The sequence below is a fragment of the Amblyomma americanum genome, chromosome 7 (genome assembly GCF_052857255.1).
Source record: "Amblyomma americanum isolate KBUSLIRL-KWMA chromosome 7, ASM5285725v1, whole genome shotgun sequence".
NCBI lineage: Eukaryota > Metazoa > Arthropoda > Arachnida > Ixodida > Ixodidae > Amblyomma > Amblyomma americanum.
The window spans coordinates 152,103,135-152,115,193 of NC_135503.1; the positions used below are offsets into that span (position 1 = coordinate 152,103,135).

A 12,059-nucleotide genomic window follows, 5' to 3' on the forward strand; every position below is an offset into this window, starting at 1 on the left:
AGAGGCAATGAGCATCGGTGTGTGGCCGGCCGGACTTGCAGACCATGGGGTAGTCGTAGTCTTGTACGTGTAAAGCCCAGCGACTTAGCTGGCCAATAGGATCTCTCAGTGAAGAGAGCCAGCAGAGCACATGGTGGTCAGTGGCAACTGTAAAAGGGCGGCCGTATTAATACGGGCGAAATTTTCCAGCGGCCCACATGAGGGCCAAGCACTCGCATTCTGTGATGGAGTAATTGCGCTTCGATGTAGAGAGGAGGCGGCTGATCTAGGCGATGACACGGTCAGACCCAGATTGCTGCTGAGAAAGGACAGCGCCGATTCCATGACCATTCCAGTGCGGACTTCAGTGGGAGCAGCCACGTCGAAGTGTGCCAAGACTGGTGAGGTGGCGAGTTTCGAGAATAGAGCGGCAAAGGTGTTTTCTTATAAGGGTCCCCAGGTGAAAGTCATGTCCTTTTTGAGCAGATCAGTGAGAGGGCACGTGATGTCAGCAAAGCCGGGCACGAATCGACGGAAATAGAAGCACAGCTCCAGTAAGCTCCATACGTCGTTGCAGGAACATGGCACCGGGAAGTCTTTCATAGCTCAGATCTTAGCTGGATCAGGGTGAACACCTGTGGCATCAACGACATGGCCCAAGATTGTGACCTGACGATGCGCGAAACCGCATTTGGAGGAGTTGAGCTGCAGGCCGGCATGATGGAAAAGTGAAAGAATCTTGGAAAGGTCATCGAGGGGAGAGGAAACGTTGGGGGAGAAGACAATGACGTCGTCGAGATAACAGAGGCACGTGGAAGGCGCCCATCGTACGGTCGAAGGTGGCCTTCGCGTTGCATAAGCCAAAAGGCATAACTCTGAACTGACACAGCCCATCAGGTGTCACAAACGCCGTCTTCTCACGGTCCTCGTCATCCACTGCTATCTGCCAATAGCCAGAGTGAAGATCTATGGAGGAGAAGAATTTGGCACATTAGAGGCAATCAAGGGGTATACGTTCTTTTTGATTATCTTGTTCACAAGTGGTGATAGTCAACATAAAAACTCCTTGAGCCATCCTTTTTCTTCACAAGGACGACTGGCGAGGCCTAGGGGCTGTAGGAGGGTGTGATAATGTCCTTAGCAAGCATCTTTGTAACCTCTGTGGTAACGACTTGGCGCTCGAGTGGGAGACTCAGTATAGTCGACGACGGATAGGAGAGGCATCCCCGTTGTCGATGCGGTCTCAGAGAGAGCTTGGCCCAGCGGGATGTTATTGAGATGGCTGAAAAAGATTCGAGAAGGGCTTGTAGCTGTGCAGTTTGGGTGTTTGGGTGTTTGTCGTGTGGCTCGACTTATGCGCGGGATTGTGCTAGTTGTATTGAACACTGTGGATTTGTTCGAAGTGGCACATCTCGTGGAGCGGCCATGAAGCTTGTTAATTCCAAATGTGACGAATTTGACACCGCCTTTTCTCTTGCATTGTACAAAGTGGCAGTCTACCGTCACCGAGGCAACGAGTACATTGAAGAGGCAACACGCTTAGAATTCAAGAAGTTATTCAGACCGTTGCTCGAGATGACTTTTGACAATTTATACGCCTGGTTTAGGCTGTAGCTGCTTTGTGCGAAAAGTGTCTGTGGTTGTCTGCCAATATCAACAGAAAAGAATTGCCCTTAGTTAGTAACTGGGACTTATCTGAACACTACAACCCGCGTCCACTGTCAACGAACAGTGGCGGCGGAGTGACTATCAGAGACTGACTGGCAGGCGAAGGCATGGGCTTCACTATATAGAGCATGCTAAACACAAGACTGTCGCCCCCATGTATGTGGTCTATATGCTCAAGCGTCAGGGCCGTACCCTACGCTGGTGACCTCAAAGCCAGTTGCTACTGTAAGCGGAGGTGCTGATGATGAGCAGCGAGTCATCACAAACGCTGTGATTACCCACGCATAAAAACATCTCACCATCTGCCCCTATGCTCCATCGTGCTGCGCCTGATAATATTTCCACACAAAAGAGAAATGGTTTAATGCAACGTGCGAGGCAGGACAAAGGTGATAACCCATATGCAGTGCACCTGCCAGCCAGTTGCTTACATGTGCGTATACAGATACGCACACGCACTGTCATTTCAGCTGTTCTGTGAGGGCACGGAGCGCAGCTTCCGTGCCTAGCATGGGCATGCGGCCGCATCAGCACCGCTCACTAAAACAAGCATGGCTGTGGAGCCATCTGCTACTTGTGTGCTACAGAGCATGCCAGGCACCTTGTACTACTTGCGTGATGGTTTATGGGAGTTTAATGTCCCAAAGCGACTCAGGCTATGAGAGACGCCGTCGTGAAGGGCTCCAGGAATTTCGACCACCTGGGGTTCTCTAACGTGCAGTGACATCGCACAGTACACGAGCCTCTAGAATTTCGCCTCCAGCGAAATTCGACCGCCGCGGCCGGGATCGAACCCGCGACTTTCGGGCCAGCAGCCGAGCGCCATAACCACTCAGCCACCGCGGCAGCTCCTATTTGCATGAGAAGAGGCTTCTGCAGAAGTGTAGAACATGTGCAGCATCAAATCAAATCGAGGGCCGAAGTGGAGGTGGTGCTAACTGCGCTGTCAAATGGAGTGTAAGAGTGTTGCACCTCCTGAACTGGGGCAAGAAGTGCAGCCAGTGAGGAGACCAGTGGGTGTACTACACTATGAATGGCAGGGTTTTACCGCAAGATGGCACTTTATGCAATTTTCAGTTCCCGATTAAAATTTTAAATCCTTGTATCTTTGATATTGCAGTGTTCTCGCAATCAGGCATGATGTTTACATTTCCACCATCAACTCATGGCATGTTTTGGTTGGTGGTGGGTCCATTTAGAATTTTGCCTATGATGGTGCGATGGGCTTTGAAGTGGTGCGGCCACATGCTGCTGGCATGGACAGGCAAAATCCTTCGCCGTTTGTTGCAGATGGGAATGCTCTGTTCCCCAACTGACATAAACCATGCAGAAATAGCATAATCTGCATCTTCCAACTTTGGAACCTTCAACCTTTTCTGCTGCGAGTTTGTTCCCTTCTTTAAGTAGTTGAGGATAGGTTCCTTGGCCTTCAGAATTGTCGAAGGGAAGTTATGGTGTATGCCGAACCAGGTGGTGAAGCTGAAATTTGGGCGAGTTGGTAAGCATTCATGGTGGGTGAACAGCGCAACAAAGGCGGGACAAAGGCAAGACAAGCGCTGACTAGCAACTGAGTTGATTGAAGAACGAAAAGTGGTAATATATAGTAAACGTAAACAATAAAATATAAAAAACAAAAAAAAAAACGACAATAGGGGGGTAAACAACTTATGTCATGTGCGAGTCCAGATATTGAATTTCCTTGTCACTTAATGTCGCAGTAGGATTGCTGATGCACTTTTCTGCCAGATTATGATTGTGAAGAGGTGCATTACCCAGTATAACGATGAATGTGCCTTTATTGACCAATGCGGAGTGTCCATTGAAAGCTTTTTAGAAATTCTGTCTTTTTATTTGTCTGCGACCGTGGTAGAATGGCAAGGAACGTCATATGTACAAGCAGCCGGTGTTTGCATAGGATCTAGAGTTGCACCAATCTTGGCTGATATCTTCCTTAGCGGTGTTGACACTGGCATAAACAGTGCGTCAAAAGACTTGGTCACTCGTATTTTCAGGTACGTAGATGACTACCTGGTTATCACCCGTGCAGGCAGGTTCCCAAAAAGGCTGGTTGATGTTTTGAAAGTTTTCAATGAATATGGATGCGGCCTTAAGTTCACCACTGAGAGATCCCCAATGATAATCAGTTTCAGTTTTTAGATGTGGCTTTGTTTATCGAACGTGAACATGTTTGCTGGAGTTATCGACCGAGGTCTGCAAAACCATTGCTGAACTTTTCATCGGGTCACTCCAAGCTGATCAAAGAAGGCATAGCACTATCGTGCCTGAAATCTGCCCTGAAAAAGTCATGTCACGAAAGGATTGCTGACGGCATTACTGCGCAAGTGTGCAGGTTACGTGCTAATGGTTACCCAGATCGTGTCATCTCTAGGGCTTCAGAAAAGCTGCTTAAAAAATGTTAAGAGCGGTAACTCCAATGAAAGCAAGGAGAAAAGAAGACTGGCAGTAGTCCCTTACAAGCATGGCATGTCGCACAGCCTCAAGAAGGTTGCAGGCAGGTACGACATCGATGTTGTATTTTCTGCCCCTAGAAAAGTGAATGCCATGTGCAAACAAGTCTCGCAGGGTCAACAGACAAAAAAGGTTGGTTGCCATGTTCGACATGTGTCACCCTCTGTTGACTGCAAAGAAAACGTGGTATACCAGATACCCTTGAAGTGTGGTGCCGCCTATGTTGGGCAAACAGGCAGATGCCTGAATAAGAGGTTAATGGAGCACAAATGTGCAAGAAAAAAATGACCCTCTTTGCCATGTTGCCGCTCATTGCGCCAGTTGTAAGTGCAAACACGAAAAAGAAAAAGAACATAAGAGAAAACCAGAAAAAGATTGCCCGGCTCCTGGGACAAAGTTTCGCTGCAAAAAATGCAAATGCGAACCGCTATACAAGAAGACAGCAATGCTGTTCTACCATAAGAACAAGGTGACCCGAGAAATTATGGAAGCATATCACATTCATAATCTGGCAGAAAAGTGCATTAGCAATCCTTCTGTGACATTAAGTGACAAGGAAATTCAATATCTGGACTCGCACGTGACATAGGTTGTTTACTCCTCGGTGGGCTCGGTGGCTGTGCCACGATGCGGTCGCTTAACCCGTTCTGCCTCGCCATGCAGGTGATCGCTCCCCTCTGGATTACCACGCTTTTCCCCGCCCCTCTTGCTGCCTGTCCACCGGACATCTCGCCGGAATGGACGCCCGCTCTCAACCGAACCGATATGTGCAAGCCTTGCGCCATCACCGCTTCGCCCGATCGTGCGCTGACCTCACCAGTGCACTGCACCCTCGACAGACAGTTGGAAACACCATCGCCATCAACATCCTCTCCCGCTCCAGCTTTTAAGCAGCTTCGGCCACCGGCGTCGCTTTGTGGGCTCGGTGGCTGTGCCACGATGCGGTCGCTTAACCCGTTCTGCCTCGCCATGCAGGTGATCGCTCCCCTCTGGATTACCACGCTTTTCCCCGCCCCTCTTGCTGCCTGTCCACCGGACATCTCGCCGGAATGGACGCCCGCTCTCAACCGAACCGATATGTGCCAGCCTTGCGCCATCACCGCTTCGCCCGATCGTGCGCTGACCTCACCAGTGCACTGCACCCTCGACAGACAGTTGGAAACACCATCGCCATCAACATCCTCTCCCGCTCCAGCTTTTAAGCAGCTTCGGCCACCGGCGTCGCTTTGTGGGCTCGGTGGCTGTGCCACGATGCGGTCGCTTAACCCGTTCTGCCTCGCCATGCAGGTGATCGCTCCCCTCTGGATTACCACGCTTTTCCCCGCCCCTCTTGCTGCCTGTCCACCGGACATCTCGCCGGAATGGACGCCCGCTCTCAACCGAACCGATATGTGCCAGCCTTGCGCCATCACCGCTTCGCCCGATCGTGCGCTGACCTCACCAGTGCACTGCACCCTCGACAGACAGTTGGAAACACCATCGCCATCAACATCCTCTCCCGCTCCAGCTTTTAAGCAGCTTCGGCCACCGGCGTCGCTTTGTGGGCTCGGTGGCTGTGCCACGATGCGGTCGCTTAACCCGTTCTGCCTCGCCATGCAGGTTAGTAAGCCATGTTGTCTTTACGCTAAGAAATCTAGTGATTACTTTTTGATACAGCTGCCGAGCCCGCAATGCTGCCTTGCCATTGTCACTGAGTGTTCTGATGTCATTATTTCCTTGCTTTTGTTGTCTGGCGACATAGAGACTAACCCCGGCCCTGCCTCACTCGAACCTGTAGTTACGGAACTTAAAAAATTGTCCGCCGGTCAGTCGACATTAATCGCGGAAGTTACAGACCTCACAAACCAGTTACTAACAACAGACAACCTTATTTCTGATCTAAGCAGGCGCATCAGTGCTCTTGAAGGTCATTACCAAACCATACAGTCACTACGCACAGAGATAGAAGGCCTAAGCACTCACACCACCCAGGCAACTCGCCAGCTCTGTGATCTCGAGGATCGCATCGACGAAGCAGAAAACCAATCACGAAGAAACAACCTCATATTCTACAACATTCCGGACCCTGACCCATCTGAAACGTGGGCCGACTCTGAAAAGCTACTAATTCGCCCTTGCTCCGAATTTTTGGACATCACCCTCGACCCCAAAACAATAGACCGCACTCACCGTCTTGGGCGCCACGAACCTGATCGCTGCCGTCCGTTAATTGCCAAATTCGCACTTTTCAAAACGAAGGACGAAATTCTAGCTAATGGCCGCAAATTCAAGAACACTGACTACTCCGTCGGTGAAGATTTTTCACGCCGCGTTCGCAATGTGCGCAAACATCTAGTTACATTTGCCAAAAGCAAGACTAACCGTTTTTCTTTGCGATACAAAACCCTGTTCATCGGTTCCCGACGATATATCTTCGACGAACCATCGCAATCTGTAAAAGAGATACCATAGCGGTTGCTGCGCCGCCAGCCCCCAGCCGCTCATGTACCTACCACCCCCCAGCCTAATCTTTCCTTTTCGGCGATTTTCACAAACATACGTAGTTTTCTTCCGAAACGTGAAATCATCTCCAATCTTGTGTGTTCATCTGCTAGTAACTTGCTGATACTTACCGAAACATGGCTCACTAATGGCATCACCGATACTGAAGTTCTTGCTGACTTACCGAATTTTAACCTTCTTCGCAAAGATCGCACATCCGCTCGAGGTGGAGGCGTTTTCATCGCAGTTAGCAATCAGTTCTCGTGTACAGTTATTAATATTCCATCAGACCTTGAGATAGTATGGCTACTTTGTCGCGCTGCGCCCCAAACCGTACTGCTGGGCGTTTGTTATAGAGCGCCAAATACCAAATCCGATTTCTCTCGAATTCTTAACGACGTGATCAGCCAACTAACGAGGAAATACCCAAAAGCACATATCATTCTTTTTGGAGACTTCAATTTTCCAGAAATCAACTGGCAGACACAGACAGCTGTCGGCAACAGGGAAGCGAATGATTTTATCGAGGTCTGCCTAAACTTCAGCTTAACTCAAGTGGTATCTGAACCGACCCGCGGTGCAAACATCCTAGATCTAATCCTGACTACCCACCCGGAAGCCCTCTCATCTATCACTTATCTACGCGAAATCAGCGACCATAAAGTAATCCACGCCACATTTGAGTTCCACCCATCACGACGCCAGAATCAAAACAAAACTATTCGCCTCTACGACAAAGGAAACTATGAAGCCTTTAGTCTTGAATTAAACCAATATCTCACAACATTTGAAGCATCTTTTCACGATAATTCAGTAAATGACAATTGGTCCCGTTTTAAGAAAAAGGTTAGCGAACTAACCGATAGATACATCCCCAAAATAAGCTTCCACTCGGACCGCCAGAAACCATGGTATACCAAAACGATAAAAAGACTCGACAATAAAAAGCGCCTTTTCCGTGCGGCAAAATTAAAGCAATACGATGAGTGCGCATGGGAAAAATACTATACAGCCGAACGCACCTACCTATCAGAAATTCGCTACGCAAAATACTCTTTCCTTCACAACGACCTCCCCAAATTGTTGACTTCCAATCCCAGAAAGTTTTGGCAGGTCATAAGTGAGCACCCGGCACATACCATCACTCTAACTAAAGAGTCTGGAGAGGAAGCTGATGACATTGAGTGCGCTGACATTTTTATTAACGCCTTTTCATCTGTGTTCACTAATGAAATTCACCCACCAACTGCAACTTTCGCCGTCAATATAGAGTCCAGCATGCCTGCTATCGCGTTTTCTGAAGCCGGCATTACCTCGCTCATTGAACACCTTAAAACTTCATCATCGGCCGGCGTCGACGAAATTAACTCCAAAATACTGCGCAACACTAATAATATTTCTGCAATGTACTTATTGTTATTGTTTTCTCAGTCGCTTTCTACAGGTTCCATTCCGGATGACTGGAAAGTGGGAAAGGTCATTCCCGTCTTTAAGTCCGGTAACAAAGATTCTCCTTTAAATTACCGTCCGATATCATTAACCAGCATACCTTGCAAAATCATGGAACACGTCATCTATTCTCAAATCATGGACTTTCTTGACGCTATCAACTTCTTTCATCCCTCACAACACGGGTTTCACAAGGGTTTGTCATGTGAAACTCAACTGGCCGTCTTTCTTCATGACGTTCACTCTAACCTCGACCTAAATTTACAAACTGACGCTATTTTTCTAGACTTTGCTAAAGCATTTGATAAAGTTCCCCACAGGCGTTTACTGCTAAAACTAACCATGCTAAAACTGCATCCTAACGTCTTATTGTGGATCGAAGAATTCCTTTCTAAGCGCTCCCAGTTTGTTCTCGTTAACAGCCAGAGTTCCAACCCTCTTCCAGTAACATCAGGCGTACCCCAAGGTTCTGTACTTGCTCCCCTCCTATTCTTAATCTACATAAACGACTTACCCTCAAACCTGGTTTGCAATGTTCGTCTGTTTGCAGACGACTGCGTTATTTACCACACGATTTCCAACACCTTTGACCAATCACAGCTGCAAAACGACGTTGACACAGTGCATGCCTGGTGCGATGACTGGCTAATGTCGCTTAATCCTAATAAATGTAAACTCGTATCTTTTCACCGCCGGCGTAACCCCCATATTTTCTCTTACTCCGTTGCTAACGTTCCACTAGAATCTGTATACTCATACAAGTACCTAGGTGTCACCTTGTGCCAGGATCTCTCCTGGCGCTCTCATGTAACGAACATCGTCGCATCAGCTAACCGGTCATTGGGTTTTTTGAAACGTCACCTACGGCACGCCCCTCAAAGTATTAAACTTCTCGCCTACCAATCACTCATTCGACCAAAACTAGAATACGCATCTGCTATCTGGAGCCCGCAACAAGCATATCTCATCAGTTCACTAGAAGCTGTCCAAAATCGCGCCACGAGGTTCATTCATTCTGCCTATTCATACGACATCAGTGTATCGTCACTTAAACGACAATCAGGTTTATCAACTCTTGCCCATCGTCGTCGCATTGCTTCTCTTAGTCTGTTCCATAAGTTTTTTTACAGTTCCCTCGGACAACCACCCTACATCACACCGCCCGCTCGCATATCTCATCGCACCGGCCATCCACTGCAAGTGTCATGCCAACGCTCCCGCACCGTCACTTTTTCCGCATCCTTTTTTCTTCGCACTGCTAAAGACTGGAATGGCCTTCCCCACGACGTTGATGCCATCACTTGCCAATCAAGTTTTGTGAACAATTTAAATATGCATTTCATAAATATCATGTAAGCAATCATATTCAACCCATATTTGTACTCCCACCCCTTATGTAACACCCCCAAAGTGGGGTCTTTAAGGTAATAAAGTGAAGTGAAGTGAAGTTTTGTCGTTTCTGTTCTTCATATTTTATTGTTTACGTTCACTATATATTACCACTTTTCGTTCTTCAGTCAACTCAGTTGCTAGTAAGCGCTTGTCTTGCCTTTGTCCCGCCTTTGTTGCGCTGTTCACCCACCATGAACCAGGTGGTGTCGTCCTTCTTCTTTTCACCATCTTGCACGGCTTGCAGCACCCTCGCATTTTCTTCAAGGGCTAGAACTTTGCATTTCCCACTGATGCTGTCGGAGATGTCAGGCAGGTGTGTGCACATTTACACGTGCACTTCAACAGCACAAAATTTGACGGGCATGCCTTGGTGGCTACGCCTAGGCCGCCTAGTCTGCATACTGTGTCAAGACAGTCAAAACTGCGCGACTGCTTTGGCGGGCTTGTTCAATGCGATGTTCACGGGTGTCGCTCATGCTACTCCAGACGACATGGCAAGCGGTGCGTTTGCAACTGGGCAGCCATGTTGCCACAGCCGCGCCACACCCGTTTTCAGGGGCATACTTTGGTGTGTGCACGCTTTTCAACCACTCGAGTTTGCAGTATACTTTTATTTAGTTTTTCTGGTTCGCCTCGAGCCAGCTACGAAATTTCGTTACATTGAAAGTGCGCCTGAATTTACTGAGTTACACAGAGGCTGAAAATGCATGGTGTTCTATGGACACGAAGTTACGGAAACCGGGATACTTGTCACATAAAGGATTTTGTTACATTGAGGTTTAACTGTATTACTAAAAGATTGGAGGGTTATACAAGCCTGGCTCTGCATGGAGGACCGGGGGAAGTGTGTCAGCAGGCGGAAGCTGGGCACAGATCCAGAAGAACCCACCGCATCTAGAGGCACCTGCATCGATCTGGTATGCATGCAGTTGTGCACTGTGAGACCATAACCAAATTGTCGTCACTTCGTGGATCGTAAGTCCATGATTCTCACTAGTTACAATGCATGAGAGTATCAACAGTGGGATTGAAACGTGACTGTGTTTCTATAGCTAGCACTTGTTTTCCAATCAACAAAGGCCAGCATTATTAGAACAAACTCAGTTTCACAGCTTTCCATACCGCCCAGCGGAGGAGTGTGTCCCAAGTGGTGGTCGCGAGAACTAGCGGCGCTGCAGTCGAGTCTTGCTCCCTGCCGAGCGCATCGTCTGCTACACGCAGCGCGGAAGTGTGGAGCGGCCGGCACACAAGTGGTTTTTGCGAGTTGTGTTTTCGCTGTACATGGCTGCAGTAAAGTAATACATTACGGCAGCTTTTGCTTCGGAGCTAAGCGTTATCTTGGGGAACGTGTGTGTGTGATGCAAAATTAGCCTATTAATATTCTGAAAAAAGTGTGAAAACGCTCTCAACATGCTCGCGAGCACTCTTGCTTTGCTCAAGGGCTTGTGTTTCGTAGCTCGTACTCCAGTGCATAGTTCCTGTAATGTAAACAGAAGAGAAAGTTTCAGTGCATGGGTGCACTCTAACCTTAGGAGGGAACGTAGTGAATGTCATGCTTGCTGCGGTACTGCGCAGATTGCCTGCATTGCACGCAGAAAGCTGGTTACTTGCGTGAAACGGGTTAGTGAACACAGAATACAAGCAAACGGCCTCCTTCGTCGTGTAATCAAATGCATTTTTCTTAGTGTCCTGCTTTTGACTCATTGGCGCACTACCTCTTATTTCATTGTTATAAAGTTTTACTGCTATGTTTTCTGAACGTCGTGTGGGTGGGTTTATCTAATGAATTAAGGAGCTGTGCTTTTTTTTGGTCGCGAAGCTAGCAATTGGCTGCACCCATCCTTCGAGCATTGGCACGAATATAATAACGCATGGTCTGCCTGCTTTAATTGCTGCACCCATCCTTCGAGCATTGGCACGAACGTTAAAAGTTAATAACGCATGGTGTGCCTGCTTGCTAGCATTTCCGCTGACGACACTACCATAGTCAATGAAACCGTCGACTTTGTATCTAGATTAGTTGAAGTCATAACATTGCTTTAACTTAATTTTGCCAAGATTAGAGTGACGAATTTCCTGTGGCCATCTTTTGTTTGCACGTGCTTTTGGTTTGCTTCAAGAGCAACAGCATTAAAGCCATAGTTGCCGTGAATGCCCTACAGTATTTGAGTTAGGTGGCTCATGCTTGCTAGTGGTAGCATCTAAAAGCTTGTACGCTCTCGGACTTGCCAATCTCGCAAGCATGCAGTCAAGAAGCCATTCGGCATCATCTCTCATTCCAGACGGCGCTTTGGCTTTTATTTGCCTAAATGCAGTGATGAAAGTCAGCCGTTGCAGGTTTAGAAGGCCCTCTAGATGCCGTTCTAGATGCACTTCTGAGCTCTTTTCGAGCTTATCTTTCAACTCCAACATTTCTACCTCCCTTTTCTTGTTAGCTGCCGCAGCTCGCAGGAGGGCTTTTCTAAGACGTGTCTTTAGTTGTTGATGTTTTATTTTTCTGATTTTTTTTTTGCTTGCCGAATTTGTCTGTGTAGCCTTAAGCAATGAGGACAACTCGTTGCGACATTATGACAGAGCAGTTCTTGTGATATCTCCTCTCTCCGCATTAGCTTTGAGCAGTG

At 47.9% G+C, this 12,059-nt stretch overlaps 2 protein-coding genes across 2 annotated transcripts in view; both read left to right on the forward strand.

Moving 5' to 3' along the window:
* PolZ1 (DNA polymerase zeta catalytic subunit) overlaps positions 1–12,059 on the forward strand; it is a 241,817-nt gene that overhangs the window by 15,480 nt on the left and 214,278 nt on the right. The gene's annotated exons all lie outside the window — the stretch shown is intronic.
* LOC144096692 (uncharacterized) lies at positions 5,614–6,712 on the forward strand. Its single transcript, XM_077629532.1, has one exon. It carries the CDS (start codon positions 5,680–5,682, stop codon positions 6,565–6,567), a length of 888 nt encoding a protein of 295 aa, XP_077485658.1. The 5' UTR covers positions 5,614–5,679; the 3' UTR covers positions 6,568–6,712.